General features: G+C 34.3%; 1 protein-coding gene across 2 annotated transcripts; it reads right to left on the reverse strand.

The window, feature by feature from the left end:
• Positions 1-466: 466 nt before the first annotated feature.
• On the reverse strand, positions 467-20,298 carry LOC149800335 (uncharacterized). 2 transcript variants are annotated; one of them, XM_089959928.1, is made up of 12 exons: positions 20,273-20,297; positions 18,261-18,373; positions 17,629-17,722; positions 15,589-15,717; positions 13,205-13,342; positions 12,207-12,347; positions 10,161-10,298; positions 9,093-9,233; positions 7,530-7,667; positions 4,233-4,373; positions 1,261-1,411; positions 467-829 (listed from the first exon to the last, which is right to left on the reverse strand). In XM_089959928.1, exons 2-11 carry the CDS (start codon positions 18,307-18,309, stop codon positions 1,279-1,281), a joined length of 1,242 nt encoding a protein of 413 aa, XP_089816054.1. In that variant the 5' UTR covers positions 18,310-18,373; positions 20,273-20,297; the 3' UTR covers positions 467-829; positions 1,261-1,278. The 2 variants fall into 2 exon arrangements, with proteins under 2 accessions (XP_089816054.1, XP_089816055.1); XM_089959929.1 differs by lacking the exon at positions 15,589-15,717 and having other exon boundaries at positions 20,273-20,298.
• Between the last annotated feature and the right edge of the window lie 1,375 nt (positions 20,299-21,673).

A 21,673-nucleotide genomic window follows, 5' to 3' on the forward strand; every position in this document is an offset into this window, starting at 1 on the left:
AAACTAAACCCTTCTGACGTGGCTAGTCAAAATGACGCAAGAAATACTCGGTGTAACTTATAAATATGCAGTACTGCATTAAATCTTCAGAGTGACCATTTGAAATATATATATATATATATATATATATATATATATATATATATATATATATATATATATATATATATATATATATAAAATCGTATGTTGGGGCTTGAACCTGGGCAACGGGATCGACGATGTTTGAGAATATAGAGTTAGGAAGTCAGTATTTTATAGACCAATGTGAAAAGATCGAAAAATAACAATGAAGACTAAACGTTTGGTTCGAATTATTAGAAATTATGTAATTAATTACAGTGAAGGGTTCATAACTCAGACTGCACTTTTGTTAAATCTTGGCATCAATCCATCGGCTCGTTCATATCCGGCTTACTGTATTTTGTTAAAATTTAATGTAAAAAACACAAATGTACACATTCAATTAAAGGTCTAATAGTTTTATTTGTAAAGCTTATACAGAACCAGCACTATGATATGCCAAATGGAATATATACTATATACAATCAAATATACATAAAGATATTTTCACTGATTATAGTCAAATCCTTTAATAATTAGGAGGGCTAAAATGTAAGTAGATTGAACACGATTACTCATGAACAGAGAAAGTCCTATAGAAGATTAGTTTGTTAATCGTTACTAAGCCATATTAGAGGCGTGCTGAGGGACTTTCCTAAGACATGTGAAGCTTGGAAAAGAGTACATGCCACAATGCAGCAATTTTCTGGTTTCTCTATGGATACGTGGCTGCTTCTCTTTTAGACAATGAGTCACTTTCACGTGTCTGAAATAATACAAGATTTGTGAAAGACTGAATTTTAAATGTTCGTGACATTCTATGTTTGGTAGATACATTGCATATATAATTTTACAATCAACAGATGTCATTCATTGCATGTGCATCACATGTCATCCTTTAGTCGTGGACTTTCTTGTTCAATATTTATTAATTTCCGATTTTAATCTACACCACAACAATAGCAAGCAATAATGATAAATGTTTTTTTTTTCGTCATATATGCCAGTCATTACTAAAAATTTCAAAAAGCTGTTGAACATATCGAAACATGCTTGATGAACTTAAAAAAGCTAATGGAGATGGAGACTGCCATCTTTGAGTCGCATCTGGTACATACATACACACATACGTACGACTATTTTTACAAAAGAGGCAAGATTTTCCATATGTAAAAGAGCAAGGCTCAAAATACTTGCATGTAGTCCATGTTGGGGTTATTTCATTATGGATTCCTTCTTGACGGCAGCCATGTTGGCAGATGAATCTGCAGACGCAGAGAGCGATTTAGTCTCCTCGAGAGCGCGGCCAGTATTCCTGCATTTTCCCTCGTACGACATCTCGATTGCACTGAAATGTAGGCACTATAGGTAGTTGTGCCTTGTTGGATGCATGTCAGATGACAGTAAGAGATTATGTATTCCGGGCCGATGGAGGTTATACCTTTTAATGCTATTATGTACTATTGGTTTTGATGTATGGAAATCTTGATTCCATTTACGAAAGAGTGGTGGGTGCAGTAGTCGCAGGGGTGGTGGTGTTATATTTTCTGCAGGTAAGACAACTTAAATTCGAACGCGTCTGCAATTAAACATTGATGCTTACCGTATGTTAATGTTACTATTGAGCATATTTAATAGCAGTTTAAAGAATGCATCAGCCGTAATGGTTTTAGGATGAATATTTTAAATACATAAGTGTTTACTATTCTGCTCCCAATGACAAAAATAAGTCTTAAATACAACGAAAGAACTAAAGCAAACTGTGAGGCTAAGATGTTTCACTGACATTTCAAATATCATGAAAATAATTTGTTATGCCTATCAGAAACCTTGCTGTCTATCCGCGTGGGTTCGAGACTCGGGCTCAAACAACGTGGGTATGAAAAAATGTTTCTCAACAGCTTCCTGTAATTCGGTGGGGCTTTCCGGTTTTTGTTTCCACTTTTTATCCTGGACCACATGTATAGCCTATGTGGGGAAAACGGCATTCAATCCAGGACAACAATAATTGTTTTGCTATCAGGAAAGAGGTGCCCACGGTACATGTCCAATGTACTCTTATTAGATGTAAATTCGAAAACATTAAATTGCAAAGAAATAAATTCCTCTCACCGTCACGGAATTGTGTGTATTTCATGGTAATGCAGGGTGTATGAACGAAAATTTATTCTTTCTTCCTATTTGTTTTATGTGATAAAATTGTATTTTATATTGAATGCTTGGAAATTTATTCTAAAGTAAGTCAGACCTATGTCACGTATTGCCATGATATTGGTTATGGTTTAGTTTGTCTAAAGTTAGTGATTGTTTAATTCCTGAACCGATGAGTTGAATTTGCATGGATTAAATGATGAGTACTATTCGAGTTCCTATCACCCGGTGAGGTTTTTCTTGTCAGACATACATTGTTATGTAATATTAATCTGGTACAGTTGTTCTGATGAATAATGTAGTATCAATAAGCATAACGTACAACATTTAATTGGTGTTACACATGTCCCGTATATTATACTCTTGAGTTAGTGTACTTTTATGTTTGGGGGTGGTGGTGGAATTGTAATACTATGAAGGGATAAGTATAACCCAGATGCCACTATCGATGCTTTAGTACGCAGTGAGGGGAGAAAGTAAAGGTTGCTCTAATGATGCTTCATCAGACTGGGAGACTTGGGCCATGCTTGGTTTTTCCTTGACCAAGCGATGAGAGCCGTTTAATTGGGAATGCACGGTGATCGTGGACTGGGATCCACGAGATACGTATTATGATACGTTCCATTTCTTGAATCAATATCACTACGCGTAAAGAGCATAAGGTCTAATGTTGAATCATTATCATTATGCAAAAGGGTCTAAGTCAGGATCGCTGAGTGAAACTGGACTAAGCATGCATTGTACTTGTAGATGAACCGTACTATGTTCATGTTTGTGCGTACATTCTATACATCGATCGCCCTGGTTATAAATATATGTATCAATCAAATATGTTTACAAGTTCCATACATCAATTATTGTTCGATTATTTGTTGCAGTTCCATGCTCTATTTAATTCCATGAAAGAACATTATGATTTGTTCTATCACTTGTTGAACTCTAAAGTCCATTGGATACTTCATGCTCTCGGCTATGGTGTCCGCTTTTTCATAGTTCGCTTGCGTCATAAATGTACATCTCATTCAAAAAACTGTGTTCAGTTCTTGGCAATATCCTATTCCAAACTGACTTCATTTTGTTAAATTTAGACTGCAGAAAAACTGAGAATTCCTGAAGCCCTCCGTATTATAAAAACTGGCCTTACAGAGCACAGATCGCAAAGGTTTTTAAAGCTTCTTTCCTGTATCAGTATGGTTAAAATACCTAATAACATTTAATACAGGATTCTCACACCATCCCTTTTTGTTTGTACCCCCCGTACTGATTTTATTTACAGAAGTCATCAATGATATAAAAAAATCACATAACGTAGTCAGTTTATTCTGTGATTCATAAAGTTCATAATGGTGTACACTTCCATCTTTAACAATTATCTCATAACATCCATCACGTGTTTAATCTATCAGCTGAGAAAGATGTTCTGCTTTGATATGGATAAAATAGTTCCTTTACAGACGTGGCTACTACTAGAGCAAGTGTAATTCCAATATTTTCTATAATATTTTCAAACGTTTTGCGTAGTCATTCATAGAGAAGGAAACGCTGAATTAGTGTGCATTCCTGAAGGCATGAAGAATATACTTAATTTGTTAAAATAGATCCTTGCAAAGAGAAGCATTATTTTAGGGCCGAGAAACTCTTTTATATTGCCAGTTCACTATTCCAGTCTTTATAGTATACTCTATGTTCAGTTGTTTACATTGCGTTTTTCGGTCTTCTCCTAACAAAATCAAAAGCCCTAATATAAAGTCTAGATATTGTTCATTTGCTACGTTTAAACATGAAACTATTATTTCTTCCAATCAGATCGTTCCGTTATAAACTTCAGTTAAAATCCACGCATAATTTATGTTGGTGGCATCTGGCGATATAAATCAGCAGTATGCCGTGTAAACTGTTTTAACATGTGTAATTAACATGATATATGGGCCTTCTGTCTATTTAGTAAACGAAGAAATAGACCCAATTCTCAGCGTCAGCATCTACAAGGAATTAGGATATACATTTGCAGGGCTTACCGGCACATCATTTCGCATATGTTAGCGTACGTGTTTCCATCTTTCCCGCACAGAGGCCAGTATATATAAGGACAAGCGCGGCCACAGCCATTCCTGTCTTGCGAAGAAATGCATTCGCCTTCGTAATCCATTGTACCACCTCTGGAAATTACATGAAAATACAAATTCAGCTTCTGAAAGGAATCATTCTATATTTGTTATGTTTTCATCGTAACAGTCACATGCTAATATCACTGGCACATACCAGGTTATGTAGAAGATGCATTGGGTTTTGGAGCAATTCTACACAATAATGGCAATATTGAATTACTTGAAGAAAATAATTGAATATATAATTATTTGATGCGACTACATTTGTATGGAAAATAAAAGCGACATTTATATTCTTAACAGTACTTTACAACATTGTGATAAAACTCTCCTATACTAATGTACAAGATATTTTCGTTCTCCACTTCTTTCCGGTGATGCAAAGAAGCAGACATGGTGAGTGTACTGTATAAATTGGCGTATAGCCGACAGTCTCAAGTTCATTCGGACTACAGTACGTTGTCAGTTTTCTTCCATACTTATTAAAGGCGATCAAAGTATTTTAAATTGTTAACGTTCATCAGGACTTTACACCTGGATTCAAACAGTACTTGAAACGTTTCTAATGGATGATATCATATGGAACAATATGAAATTTTATATCGAACAATATGAAATTTTATATCGAACAATATAAAAGTTTATATCGAACAAAATAAAATTTTATATCGAACAATATGAAATTTTATATCGAACAATATGAAATTTTATATCGAACAATATGAAATCAAATGAACGAAAAGTTGTATCTTACTCATTCATAGGGATGAATAATGAAAAAATGATATTAAAATGTGTATTTCATTTTATTGGTTTGTTTACCTTTTTTCAAAGGGAAGAAGCACAATATTCATACAAGCTTACATTAGGCATCTTCCTGAACTCCAAAGTAAACACATTACATTTTCTCATTGTATTTTGTTACGCTGAAAGTTTACCTCAGCATGACACGTTGGTAACGAATGTCTTCGTTAGTTTTTGCCATGAAATTTACATAGTTCCATTATATCAAATGTTCAGTTATTATGTTAATAAGTTGATTGCAAAGGTAAATGTTTGGTCATTTTGTATATGACTGGAATAAACGAACTGCACAAAAGTTTAACAATTTACATATTGTTATGGGGGTTTCGGTTATAGTTGATTTATGATTATATTTTCTACATGCAGTATAGCTTTGTGGCATTCGAAACGCGTTCTGGTCTAACAGAGGAATATATATATTTCGTATGTTTCAAAACGTAAACTGTAATTTCTTTAATTTTACTTGAGAATGCATTCATTCCATATGTGACCGTCCGTGCCCTACTCGGGATTGTATTCCTTCATGATCTAAACCGATACCACCGAAGACATAAATATATTACTCTGCGTAACACATGATGCCATAATTGATTAGAGTTAAGTCCCTCTTACTCCAAGATTTACGACTGAAAACATTTGCGTATTGAAGTAACATGGATGGCAGAAAGCAGAACGACCTACAAAGATAAAGTCTCAAAAACTCAAATACATGTGTAGTGAGAGGAACATGTTGATTATTGGTGACAGAGAACTCTGGTTTGACTTCGAAAGAAGAAAGAGACCTTAATCTTCTTCCTCTCATAAAAAGCCGAATTCACTTTTCATGAAATTTGATTGAAAACATCAAGTCAAAAAGTAGTCCAAAATTTGCACATTTTATATCAATCCGCCATGAAATACGGCCAACATGACTAAGACAGAGAAACTAAAGAGTTGTGTAGACAAAATGTATGTGTGATTTGATTTGTATTGGAATATATGAACAAATTTGTTTTCGTAAGCATCACTGCACAACACTGTGATGAAACTTTCGAAATAAACCCCGTACAACCTTGTTTTGTTTGTGTTCCTTTCTTACGGTTGCGTGAAGGCGCAGGTATTATGGGATAATTTTTAAATCGCGATGGAGCAGAAAGTGTCATCAGTATGTTGCTGATGATTTAGTATTGTTTTTATTTCGTTCCAGGCTTAATACATGCGACCAAATTATCACAGTTGTTTCTAAGGTTGATCACGAATGTAAACGTGAATTCAAATAATGACTGAAATTTACCTATGGTCGACCTGATAATCAAAACGACAAATTTGTGATTTGATTTTGTTTTATACCTTGATCGTAGCTATTATTATATGTTGTCCCTCCGAAAAGAAGTGGTGGGTCCATTTGAGCTTGCATGAAGGACTTTATTTGGACACAGAAAAGTAAATGTCATGACTCAATGATTCTTTAGGGTGGCATAATTCTGATATATATATATATATATATATATATATATATATATATATATATATATATATATATATATAGGCGAATAACAATCCTTTCAAGTGCACTGGATCCAGCAAGGGATTATGTGTGTCAGGGATTGGTTAAGATAAATGCAAAAAACTGACAACGAACAGTGCGAAACTAGTATCTAACAAGCCCAAGCGCTTTCGACCCTTTAAAGAGTCAGTACAATATATTCCAGTATTAGTAACAAGCTGAAATAAACTAGTTGACACATAATAGAGTTAAAAGGTTAAATTCATGTAGAAACATCCACGTAAAGTTTCGCAAACGTTAGCGTTTTTCTGTTTTATTTTTTTATTTGTTCGTTCTTGTCTATGTTTGTATTTGCCTTTGAAAACGACTCTTGAAAGGGTCAAAAGCGCTCGGGTTAGCTAGATACTAGTTTCGCACTGTTCGTTGTCAGTTTATATATATATATATATATATATATATATATATATATATATATATATATATATCTGACATTTGCTTGAACAATTTTAAACATGAGACATACGTTTATTTCGATCAAATACATGCATAAATTACGTTGGCGAAATCCAGCGGCATAGTCAGTACGTTGCGTAAGTTATTAGAACGTGTGTAATTAACGTGAAACATGGACGAACAAATGATCTAATGATCAAGTAAATGGACACAATTTTCTGCGACAACCCTTACAATGAATAATGTTCATTTTATTTTAAGGTAGGTAAGTCAGTTGCCATTCTGCTTACGACGGAAACAGGTAAATTACTGGAAGGTTTATCAGCTATATATTTCTACGGGAATGGTAGCAAATGTTGAGTTCTTTCTATTTTTCAAAGTTGATAATATAAATGGGGACCGCCTTTGAGAAGAATAGATATGGTTTGTAAGACTTATCAAAAACTAAATTTCGATTAGTTTACCTGCAATTGAGGATGCACTCGTTTGCATATGTTTGACCGTCAGTGCCACACCTGGGTTCGTATTCCTTAGAGCAGCTGCAATAGTTATCAAATGAACGCTTCATATTGCACATTCCTTCGTAATCCATCTCCACACCACTGAAAACATAAACAAATTATTCTGGCTCAAAAATGATGTAATAACATGTTGTACTAAAGCCCGTTTCTACCCAAAGTTAATGCTGACAATATCTGCGGATAGACGTAATTTGAATGGTAGAAACCAGAACAAGCTATAATGATTATTGTTGAAAGAAAAACATGAGATTCAAAGGTTGTGAGAGGAGCCCAGTGATGTTTGTTGTCAGTGAAGGGGTGTTCGATTGAGACTGTTCATTTGATACATATAGCTATTAAAAAGAAAAAAAAAAAAGAAAAATGATTATAAAGGACTTCTACTCACAAAGAACAAAACTGAATTTTGACGAAATAGTTTGATTGCAAACATCAAGCCATGAAGCCCTTTCAAACTTTGTATACTTGAAACTGTTGTACCACGAAAGATGGCCGTTATTGTTTCATATATGACCGTCGTCATTGCATCTATAATATTGTCACCGCCCTAAAGGATGCCTGAAACAATATTATGGTAGAGTGTTTTCATTGATTCAAACATTGTCTTCAGAAGGTGAATAGGGATGATCTGGTTATATATTATAATGGAAGATGAAATACCTTTTCAAGCTATCTTACCTTTTTATAGCCAGAGAGAGACAGACATACAGAGAGAGAGAGAGAGAGAGAGAGAGAGATGGGAGAGAGATAGCATAGCATATTTCTTAACTCCTTAAATATGAACGTAAATAAGTTGCATAGCAGGTTGAGTCTATCTTACATGTAAAAAAAACATTCTGAAATAAAGAAATATGCAGATAGAATATAAAGAGACATGTGTTGTGTACTAAGTCTTACTTCTTACAGACACAATGATCAATAACTCAATAGTTTATTCTTCCCTATGATAAACTAACAAAACCTGGTACCAATTCGAGAAGCATAAACCTTAAAGACTATTCAACACTTAATACATTGGATCGATGAAATATGTCAGACGTAAATGTCAACCAGACATAGTACTCAATTCTAGAGTAAATTGAATGTGCAAAAGTTAGTTATGCTAGTTCCATATAGGTTCAGCTGTCATGAAAAGGTGTCGTTTATTTTTTATTTTTTTCTGTCTTCGTTTTGGTGGCCTTCTATATTATGAATCGTATGACAAGTTTTTCAATTGTCTTCTCTATCAAGGTTCAAACAGTCTACATGCAGGTTTGGCAGCTGCGATAGCACATTGTATTCATATATATTCACTTGCTATATTTCCTTCAATGAGATTGTTCAGTTCTGAAAGTCAGTTTAAATTGTGTTGGTTATATATATATATATATATATATATATATATATATATATATATATATATATATATATATATATATAATCAGCAACCTATATAATGGACAAGGTAAATTTAATAGAGATTCTGCTTTGATCCTTACAATGAATTAATGTATATTTTTGAGGGCTTACTTGCATTCCATTATGCACTTGTTGTCATACGTCCTTCCATCATTTCCGCACACAGGCCAGTAGATTTTATGGCATGGACAACTTAAACCATTGTTGTTCCTCATATGCTTACACTCACCTCTGTAAGCCATTGTAACACGTCTGAAGATTGGAAAATATTATAAATTCAATAATCCGATCAAATTAAGGTAGATGTATGTGTTTTCAGTTTAATATTCAAATCACAGTTATTACCGCAAACGTGGTATCATGTCATGAAATACGACGCAAGGCATTATGGATCAATTCCGCACTTTACAGTTATATATGAACATATATATCAACGAGTTTGTTTTCTCAGCAGTACTGCACAACGTTGTGTCAAAGTCTTGAGCAGGAGCGGAAAAACGTTTATTATTCTCCTATTCTTCTGGTAGCGTGAAGGCGCATGTATTGCGGGTCGACTATTTAATCCGTCGTGAACCAGAAGGTCTCATCAAGATTTTTCTTCTTCTTCTACAATACATTGTCGATGTCTTTCAAAGCTTACTTCAGGCGATTACTTTATAAAATGTGTTGACAATTCTGAGCAGTCATTTGCACTTGGATTTGAACCATAACAGTATCTAGAAAACGGTTAATATGACGCAAAAAAACTAATTTATTATTTGATTTTGTCTTTTTGTTTGACATTACTTATTTTCTTTGACCTCCCTCTATATTCGTGTGAGTCTGCAAGAAGTATTTATGTGGACTCAAAAATGAAAGTGACGAATGTTTTCATTGGCCTTTGATGTCGAATTTATTTACAAGCTTTTAGTGGTGTGATATTCGCATGTATTATATTTCCCAAGTATTATGTTTATATTTATTTTCTGTTAAGTTAGATAAGTCTTTGGTCATTTTGTATATAGTTAGAAAAAAACAATGAATTTCCCTTACGTTTATCAGCTACATCTATTTATGTATTTACATAAATAGATGTAGCTGATAAACGTAAGGGAAATTCAGTCAGTAAATGCTTACATTGTCTTTACGAGTTCAAGATTTGTGATAGTTATGTCAAATACAATATTTCATTTAGCTTACTCGCATTTGAGAAAGCACTCGTTTCCATAGGTGTTACCGTCCGTGCCGCACACGGGGCTGTGTTCCATTGTACAAACGCAGGCGTGGTTAGGTGACGAGCGTGCGTTGCACTCTTCTTCATGATACAACTCGACACCACTGAAAACAAATATTTATTCTGACTTCAAAATAATATCGTTATCGATTACTAAAAAATCCCGTTTCCGCTCAGCATTGCTAATGAAACATTTACATATGGAAGTAATTTACATGGAAGAAAGTAGAACAATAACGATAGTTTCTAAAAAAGAAAGCCCAAGCTTCTCCAGTTGTGAGAGGAACCTATTATTGGTTATTGACTGTTAAGTGTTGCTGGACATATACCATCTATTGGATTGAGACAGAAATACACATAAATACACGAAAAAACCTTAAACAACTTCATAAACAATAAACATAATTTTGACGCAATTTGATTAAAATCTTCCAGGCATTAAAAGGCATGAATGTCTTTCTAAATCTTTAAAAGTGAAACCAATTCGTCATGAAAAAGGCAACCAAAACGAAGATAGTTAAACTATAGAAGCCCCCCCCCCCACAGTTGAACGGACATAGAAAATGAATACAAATATACCGAAACAGTATCCTGGTGTAAACATATTAAATGTATACACACAAAAAATCGCAGATTGGCTAGTCAATTTGACAAATGTTGGTAAAATAGGTTCATTTTCAAACGCGGTTTTCTCGAAACAATGGCAAAACACTGTCATTTATATTTATGTGTGTATGACGGTAATAGAATGTCAGTTGTGCCTAAAATTACTAAATGTTTACATTCAAATATCTTAATCTAACAAACAAACGCTGACCAGAATTTGACAGACACTGACAGCTAAAATCCTGGCAAAAAGTCCTTTCTCTACTGGACAAATTAGGCTGATGTGCAATAGATACGGGTGAATATAAACAGATGCGAGAATCCTTGAAACAATTGATTGTATGACACACGTGATCCAGATTTATTGATATCAGGAGGATGAGCGATCTCAAACCCACCCGGAGCCACAGTTTGTTTCTTTTGGTAATGTTCTTATTCTTCCTTTTTGTCTCAGTACGACATTACAGTCTCTATAGACACGATCAAGATAAGGAAAGCTTGTTTTCTTCTCAGTATGTAGAGGTCGAGTGAGTTAAATATGTAAGGCGTTATTTTATAGGCAAGGTTATATGACCCAGCTTTAGTGGGTGTAAGTTTGGATTTCACCAGAATAACTGACGTGTGGTCACACATTTTACCCTAGAGTCGTTTAACCTGATTGGCTGAAATTACAGCTTTAATATATATATATATATATATATATATATATATATATATATATATATATATATATATATATATATATATATATATATCGAACTCTGTAACGATATCGGGTTTGAAAGATCTGTTTCTACTATTTCTAGTCTGATAAGAAATTGTATCTTATTTAACCGTAACGCAGAGCCAGATATAAAATCGATCGATCAACCATTGATTAATTGCTTCAGTCATCTTTCAGGATACATATTTAATTAGCAACAATGTACTTGCAATGAGAACGTGTATATTTTTGAATACTGAACCATTACATTATTGTATGCTTCCGCTTATTCCGTAATTCATTATTCTCTGAGGTACATTTCAGAAAGATTGATAGGAAGAAAGATATCTAGATAGGAATATTACTATTTGTATGCATTATGGTCAATTATGGACTTTGAGATTTTACGTTTCCTTGAGTCATATGTTACATAAATTTTAAAGTCATTTAGTGACTTTGGCCATTTGCCTGGCTACGGTTAAACATGAGACTTAATTTTCAGTCAAATTGTTTCGTTCTAAACGTCTGCGTAAATCTATACATACCTTAAGTTGGTGACATCGATAGTACACTGTTCGAACTGTTTGATCTTTTGTAATTAACATGAAAATATTTACCTCCAAATGACTCAGCTAACAAGTAAATAGTCACTATTCCCAGCGGGGACCCTACATTGAATTAGGTAATATTTCTGAGGGCTTACCAGCAACTCATTTCACATTTGTTGGCATACGTCTGTCCATTTTTTCCACACACAGGCCTGTAGATTGTATCACATTTACAGCCGCAGCCATTACCGTGCCGCGTATCCTTGCATTCACCTTCGTGAGCCATTGGAACACCTCTGAGATTGGAGAATAACACACATCCTATAACTCATCCATAGTATGCTAGATTTATATCGTTTAGGCTTAATATTCATATACGCTTATCACCGCAAACATGGTTTCATATTGTGCAGTATGACGCAATGTATTATGGATCAATATTGCACAGAACCACCTACAATGTTAAATTAGTTGTAAGAAATATTTGTATTATACAAATTATGGGTAATTCGATATGTATTGGAAAATATGAACTAGTTTTATTTTCCAAGCAAAATTGCACAACGTTCTGATCAAGCTATCGAGAAAATTTGTAAGAACTTTCTTTCTCCGCTTTTTTTCTGTTAATACAAAGGCTCGTGTACAAAAAGCTAATTAGGTATTTGATTTTGCTTTCTTGCTTGACCTTATTGCTTCATTTTATGCTGTTCCTCCCACAAGAGAAATAGCTTTGTTATAGCTTGGATGAAGTATTATTTTGGACTACAAGACGGAAATACTATAGGTAAGGAACCCCAATCCCTTCTTTAAATGTTTGCATTGTCTTACTCGAATATTTAAGTTCAACATGACAGCTAGTAGACGAATGCTTTCTTTTGGCTTTTGCCATCGAATGTACACATGATATTTCCAAGTATTATGTTCATGTTGTGTTAAGATATGCAAGGATTTGATCATTTTTATACGGTGGGAACAAATGAAATACATGAACGTTAGTCAGCTACATCTTTGTATAGAAATTCAGCAAATGATGCATTCGGCGTGTATTGTCTACACAAGGTATAGAACTGTGATATTACAAATAGAAGGCTCCTTTGAGATGAATTGAGATGGTTAGTAACACTTGTCAATAACTAAATATCGGTTAGCTTACTTGCACTTGAGAGCGCATTCGTTTCCATAGGTGCGACCGTCAGTGCCACACACAGGGTTGTATTCCATGGTACATTTGCAGGCCTGGTAATTTGAACGCTTCATATTGCACTCTCCTTCAGAGTCCAACTCGACACGACTAAAAATATAAATACATTATTACGGGTGACAAATGATGCACTCACGGATTACGATAAATCTAGTGTTCACTCAGCATTGTGACTGAAACCATTTTTGTGTAAGTGAAATCTGTGAAACGAGTCTGTTGATGGCTGGAAACTGTAAAGGGATGTTAGACTCAGAATGTCCATTCGATGTGTGTATTGGTCAAAACGAAACAAGAAAAGAGATTTTATAGGACATGCTATCAAAAAGCGCCAAACTGTATTTTGACGAAATTTTATTGAAAACATCAAGGTATGAAGGTCTTGCAAAATCGGTTCAATTGATACACAACTGCACAATTGCAACCACTCAACATAAGCTAACCAAATGTGGCGTAATGTATCAATGTTAAAGTGGATTCATGATCTGTACGTATTATGTCGATCCGCTATTGAACGATGCCGAAGCTGCTAAACGTTTATATACATTCAAAGAACTGGATCGAACATAAATAAATGTTGAGCAGAATTGCTGTTGTTGTAGTTATTGTACATTCGTCAGCACAAGATAGGCTATACATGTTGGCCAGTATAAATGGTCCAGGAAGAACCCAGTAAAGCCCTGGAAAGAACCACCGACCCACGAGAAGCTACTGGCAAGCTTTCTTTCATACCCACATTAGCCGAGCCCGAGATTAGAACCCGCACAGACAGAGGTGATATGCGAATGATCCGTAACGGTGAGCGCTTTAAACCACTCGGCGAACAGAAATGTACAAGCTCTGACAGCAAGGATCCTGATATAATGTGCTTTTTTAATGCTGCTGGTTTGTCATCATCTATGGATGGAGATAACAAATCAGAGCAATCGTGAAATAATTGTTTTGGTAACATATGTGATCAAGAGTTATTAATGTCAGGAAGCCGAACCAATTCAGACACACCCAGAGTTATTGTTCCTTCCTTATGAAAATGTTCATATTCTTTAATTTTGTTTTCAGTATGACAAAATAATCTTTGAAGAAATTAGTCGTACTTAAAATAAAACAAGAGTTGGTTTTCTTTGTAATATGCATGTAAGGATCGCCTGAGCTAAATCTGTAATGTGTTTAAGTTAATAGTATTGTAAACGCAAGATTATATAATCTAGATTTAGGGAGTGTAGCCTTGGATTACATTAGTATATCTGACGTCACTCTAGAATCACATAGTGTGACTGGCTGACATTTAAGTCTGACTTGCAATTGACATGCATTAGCTTAGTTTCAGAATGAACTTAAGATCTTTTGTTGTTCGAATTGGTGCCCGGTTGTATTAGGTTATCTGAAGCAAAACTAAATTGGAAATCATTATGTATGGCTATGAATGTTTGTAACCTTGAAACGAAATCAAATTGTGAGATACATAATTTCAATATATAATCCTAAACAAGCCAGTTTGGCCAACGATTTCATCTTTTCGTTTTATTTTATTGTCATATATAGCCAGATAACCAAACTAATCATCCGAGGACAATATTAAAACCAGTAAAGGTGCAATCAATAAGTCAATGAAACAGCCAATATATTGTTTCAGGCATCCTTCATGGTAGTGCATTTATAACAAACAGAATAAAGATAACATATAATAACATTTTTAATAATCTTTCTGTAACATGCATTCTTTGTTTAATCTTCCAACGGAAAGAGATTTTCTACTCTCTCAAGGTTCGAACAGTTCATTTGCAGGGATGGCAACTACCATGTCAAAATGTATTCCTATATGTATACGTGCTATATTTTTAAAATGTTTGCGTACTTAGTAATCGAAATGGGGGAAACTATGTTTACTCATAAAAGCAGGAAGACTATCCCTTATATTTGTTATACATAATACCTTGTTATCGGAATCTTTATATTGTCAGCGCCAAACACTTACAAGCTACTCCTTCTATAATATTCTCTGCTTCTGCTCATTCTGTGATTCTATATTGAGTTTAGTATATTTCTTAATGGATGGATACATATGTAGATTATTCCATGTGTGTATCATTTCCTTAGCGTTTTTCGGTTTTCTCCAATCAAAGATGGGATTGTTGGGTTCCAAACTCGATTTCAAATCCATACGTAAATCACCTTGCTTAAATACAGCGGTAAACGCCGGAAATATGCTGTGTCAGTTGTTAGAATATGTGTAACTAACGTGAAATATGGATTTCCAAATCATATAGTGAACAAGTAAATATACTCAGTACTCTGTGGCGGCACCTACAGTGAATTAGGTTACATTTTTGAGGGCTTACTGGCATTTCATTTCGCATTCGTTGTCATACGTCCTTCCATCCTTTCCGCACACAGGCCAGTAGAGTCTCCGACATTCACAATCCAGACTGTTACTCTCGCACTCACCTTCGTAAGCCATTGAAACGCCTCTGATGGTTGGAAAATAACACAAATTAGATAACCCAATCATATTATATACGATTTAAATGTTTTTAACGTAAATATTCACATGAGCTTAACACAACAAAAATGATGCAATGTTGTACAATACGATGCAATGCAATATCGATCAATACCTGCAATGTTGAATTAGTTGCGAGAAATAAATGAATATACAATAAACATAGGTTATTACATTTATATTGGAAAATATTAACGTGCTTGCTTTATAACCAGTACTGCGCATCATTGTGACAATAGATCTTGAAAGAGCGGATAAACGTCTGGTCTTTTTCCTCTTTTTCTGGTTGTGTAAAGGCGCTTGTTTTATGAGTTGACTATTTAAACAGTTCTCGATCAGAAAGTCTCTTCATATGTATCTTACTAGAGGACATTGTAAGTTTCAATGCCAGCTTTCTACAGTGGACCAAATTGTCACAAATGGTTCTTTACGTTGACCATGAATTAATTTAATACGTGGATGCAAAAGATAACTTAAATTTGACCTTTTTCTCAAACTGGTTTCTGTAATTTAAGTTGTTCCTCCAATAAGAAGTAGAGTACTCAAACGAGCTTGCTTGAAATCTTCATGCGGAAAAGGAACGAAAATGTTTCCGTTTTATTACGCGGTTATTGTATTTCAACATAAGAGCTAGTAAACGAAAGTCTGCATTCCCTTCCCTTAATGTCTGTATTTTAAGTTGGTCCTATCTCGAGAAACCTAGGGTTCCTTTGAGCTTGAATAAATTATTCACGTGGATTCTAAATTAAACACGTTATAAATAATGACACCGTCCCACTTCTTTATGCTTGCCTTGTGTTACTTGAATTTGTAATTCAAAACAATGCTAGTGGATAAAAGTCATTTATTTTTGTCATTGAATTAAATATTCTCAGTGTTATATTCGCAAGCAATATGTGCATTTTGCGTTAAGAGAGATACAGCTGGAACCAATAAATTGCACAGAAGTATATTTTCTACATTTTCTGTGGAAAGATCAGTTACCTTTGATTCCGGCGTGTAGTTTTCAAAACCTAAATATTGATAAGCTTACTTGCACTGAGAAAGTATTCGTTTCTATAGGGTGACAATCGGTGCCACACAGGATTGAATTCCATGGCATAGATGCAGTAATTCCCGCTTTTTCTTAACTGCTGTTGGAGCTTATTCGTAGACATGTCTGATCGACTAAATAAACTATGCATGACTAGAATATCTCATATAGATGTTTACAAAGCTCATGCCAGTTTCGTTCCATGGATTCTGAAAACGTGTTACATGCAACTTTTTTTGAGATGATATCGACAAAAAGGAACTTCAATTAATTACACACAAGGGCGTTATCGAATATCAGTATAAATGCAAGAATATATTACAACATATGATTACAAATCAACAGCAAAACGCATAGGACCATATACAAATCTAGCATGCAAAAATGTTAAAGTCACATAATGTTAGTATCAAGCTGAACACACAGTTCACTTGGGACTCAGAATAAGTAACGTTCTTTTTTATATTTAGTTTTTCAAACATACTATAGTCGCAATAATTTCCTCGAGTTAAAAAATGTCACGGTAGTTTTGCTTCTGACACATTGTCATCGTATCAGCATGCGAGTCATCATACATATTTCTCTTCACTTCGTTTATCATGTATATGTAGAATAGGTTTGGCTTGGTTTGATTTATTTATGACAAAACAGCATTATTATGTTATTTCGCGACGTGGCAGTTGGAATGAAGTGCATAACCCAGAGACACACCAAGTAGTCGATACGGCATATTCTTACGTTATAATAGGAAAACACGCTCATTTTACCTTGTATAAAAGTTTATTTAACCTTGTTGGGTGCAGATGTTTAGACATATTGACAAGTTTAACTATGTATTGACATTACCTGCACCCCATTTCACACTTGTTGTTATACGTAATCCCGTCATTTCCACACACCGGCATGTACTCATTGGTGCATGAACAAAATGGGTTTCCGCCTGGAAATGAAATACGTATTTGGTGCATATATGAATATCTGCTGCAAAAGACTTGCAGAGTTAAGCGCTGAAATAGCGCAACAGAAAATAATATATAGTTCAGAGAAGGAATATGTGTTTCAGAAAGTTGGTATCTGTTCCCAAAATTAGTGAAACCCAAAAGATGTTTTTTCTTATTCTTCTAATACTGAAATGGTTTTGGAAAAAGAAATAAAGGACCTGCAAAACCATGACTCTAATAACAAATCCATATAAAAATCCAAATATATAGTAAACTGCGAGTCTTTAGGAAAAAAAAGATGATTATGGTTATGTGTATGTTTGTCCTTATTTTAAACGGACTTTGTGACACTTTATAAATGATTGTATATTTGGACTTTTCAATCGCATAATATGGAACCTATTTTAGTTGTTACTCCAATGTCAAATGAAATGATCATAAATATACCTGCCGTTATGAAAATTGTAAATATAATCACTATATTTGATCGTATAGCTTTTTGTTTGGAGAGAGAGAGAGAGTTTTTAGTGTTCTCACCCGCAACTGTTACAAGGACTATTAGGGTTATGAAGAATACAGACCGCATGGTGTCTACTTCTGTCTCTTAACGAAAACTTGTATATCACACCTAGAAACTTCAATGGAAATGACTGTAAATATAAATTGGATAGAAAGCGTTCGGTTAAAAAATTTGTAGAAACAATTTAATTTTACATTGAAACATGTGTACTGATTTCACCGTCCATTTTATTCCAGAGATAGTAATGTCAGGGTATACGTTATAGATTTCGATAGGTCCTTGTTTTGATTATGATATAAGCACAAGTAATGATGGATGAGATGTATCTCTCAAAGTTTACTCAATATACACATTTTGTGTTATATCTTTTTATTATATAATGAACCATAAGGGACACATATTGTAAATACCATACGTGTAACCTGATTCCAATGAATTCTATACGCGACAATTTCCATATGGTGTTTTTCTGTGTGAGAGACAATTTAGGCTTTCTCACTCGTAATGGCTAATACGCCTAGTAGGCTACGATGAATACAGACTGCATGCTGTCTCCTTCGTCTTTGAAATTATTATGTCCGTACTCAAGTTATAACAGTTGTCTGATTGACTACGTTTTTCTTGGATCCTTTTTAAAGCACATTCAATGAAATTATTTACATCATCGGTAATATCAAACTTGTTAGATTAATCTGGATAGATTACAAAACAGCAACCCTTCTCCCTAACATCCGTCAATATACCTTCTTTACTATTTTTAAAAAATAGTATTCAACATGTAAATGAAATTCCCTACATAAACAAATGAATAATGTATACGCCCTGTGCAGAGAAAAGCGAGTAAAACTCAAAACACTACGGGTAAAAAAGAATTAAGAAAATCATGTCACAAAATTTAAAATATATCACTACGCAATTTAAATTACTCACCATAACTGATAGAGATCAATATGAAAAATAACAATGTTGATATAATTGTTTAATTTCTCCCTCAGCTTTTATGGCGGATTTAACATATAAATAGTTATATATATATTGTTATGCATTTCATTTATCTTTTGGGATGATTCCTGACGAGCATACGCGTTTTCTCTGGCACAAGAAACGCGTCTAATATTGATATTATTATTAGAAGTACAAATAATTTTAAAGTCATTTGTTATTTATAACTGTCTTTATGCGCATGTATTCAGATAAAGGACTTTGAAACATTGTTAAAATAAAGAACAACTGCTACATAAATTACTTATGTTTCCTAGCAACACTTTGTTCTTTGTCTGTAGAGGTATTGATGAATACGGAAAAGGTTTTGTCTAGACTTACTTTTTCAAACATATCAATCTAGTACTTGAAAATGTCATCATAAGTTATCATGAAACACATCTGTGCAACAAACCTATGATCATACTCATGTATTTTCTGACAAATCATCTACATTAGAGAGTAGTAGCAAGCAACATCATGTCTGAATGATATTAAAGTAGTTTAGTCTTGCCGGTTTAATACGATCAACGAACTAATTATATTTCGCCATAATTAAATACAACAAAATAGTATTCCATTAAAAGAACAAGCATTTCATAATTGGCAACGGAATAAGAGTCGTCTCCGAAAAAACCTTTGACGGAGGAAGCGAAACGAGTTTAAGACGAAGAATATGGTGCACTATCATTATGATGCTTACGGGTATAGGATTAATTGCTATGTATGCAAATCCTGTATGAAATACAAATAGAAAGGAATCTATGAAAATGAATGTCGTTACGCTTAGATAGTATGGGATTCCAGTGGTTTAGTATAGACGGCGACATGAAAGTGCATGGCGTCACATAAGTCTGAAACTTTCTGATTATGTAATAATTTTAATTGATAACGTTGCAATGTTAGCTCTTTTCTCTGCGGAGTAATTCAGTTTAATGTTTTGTGTCTGAGATTATTTACAAACCAAGCATCAAGCAATCTTATATGAGCTATTTTGAATTCGAAGGAACAGAGAGAGAGAGAGAGAGAGAGAGAGAGAGAGAGTTACCAGTACGAAGAATCACTCGTTCTGCATTCCAGACTGTATTACCGTTAATGAAGAGACATGATTATATACCCCTTTATCTTCTGATAAGTTTCCGGTTGGAAGATTATCATAGACAGTACCGTACTTGGCGTATTTGCCCAATGAAATCTTCGCAAGGTGGGTACGCTGCAGATCACACCTTCGTAAATCCTAAGGAACTCCTCTCACTTTGGACATGTCTTCACAAAGACGTTTGTGATTAGCTGGATGGTGCAATCAACTTCTTGGAGGAGTTATATAATTCCTACTTACAGAACAATGGTGACATCAAATCAAATGCTCCTTTATATTTGATTTGATGTCACCATTGTTCTGTATATAGAGCCACGAATGCCACCATTGAGTAACCAGTGCAGATATGTAAACATTGGGGGACATGCCCTGTTAGCGTATATTTGTTATAATCATCATTTCATAATAATATAAAAAGTGTCCGTAAGCAATGTAGAAAATGTCGTACTGATAACTTACTAAACATGGAAGTTATTAAACATACATTGATTCGTCCCCAAAAGTACGTCCTCCACAAGGAAAATTAAACTAGAAACGAAAACAAAACATTCATGAAAAATGAGAACCTTTTAGGGACTTTGTATATCTTTCATGAATAGTAGCAACCTTTGTGGCACAATGTTTAATTTGTGGAGATATGCAACCTTTGGGAGACAAATGTATATAAATATGCATACATTGAACCTTTGACAGGTTTGTCTTTACATTTCAACATTTGAGCTTTTCTATCTGTAAGAGTCTAATTGACAAATCATACAGTAAAGACACATTGGGCTAATATATAGACCAGGGGTGCACAACCATTTTCTGCCAAGGGCCAGATTGCATTTTCTGGGACCACTCGAGGGCCGCAAAGACTAATTTCTTTAATATAATTACTGTTCACGGGGGAGATTTCCGTGTTATTTTAGTTTGCGGGGCGCGGGATGTGCACCCCTGATATAGACTAATGGTACTGATTCAGTTTCTTCTAATGACAGATCTGGTTATGTACACACCCGAAACATTCTGATCATAGCTCCAGAACATATTCCTATTAATTTAACAGGGCATTAGCACATATATAATCATCCTGTCAACCGTATATATCGGTCCTGCTATGTCAGGTTTAAATTATACGATATCATTTATATTGAAACTAAGAAGACCATGTATTAAATACAGATCCTTGTACTATGAATAATTCCTGGCTTACCGCTAATATTATCTCGACCTACAATACAGATTATATTGTATACATATAAACTACATTTAGTTTCTAGAACATTTTGATAAACACATTATGTATTCAGCCAACACAGGAAGACACATAATATATATATGATGGGTTTTGTTTTTTGACTGACGGGT

The sequence above is a fragment of the Sinohyriopsis cumingii genome, chromosome 5, assembly GCF_028554795.1.
Source record: "Sinohyriopsis cumingii isolate HCF-2022 chromosome 5, ASM2855479v2, whole genome shotgun sequence".
Classification (NCBI taxonomy): Eukaryota; Metazoa; Mollusca; class Bivalvia; order Unionida; family Unionidae; genus Sinohyriopsis; species Sinohyriopsis cumingii.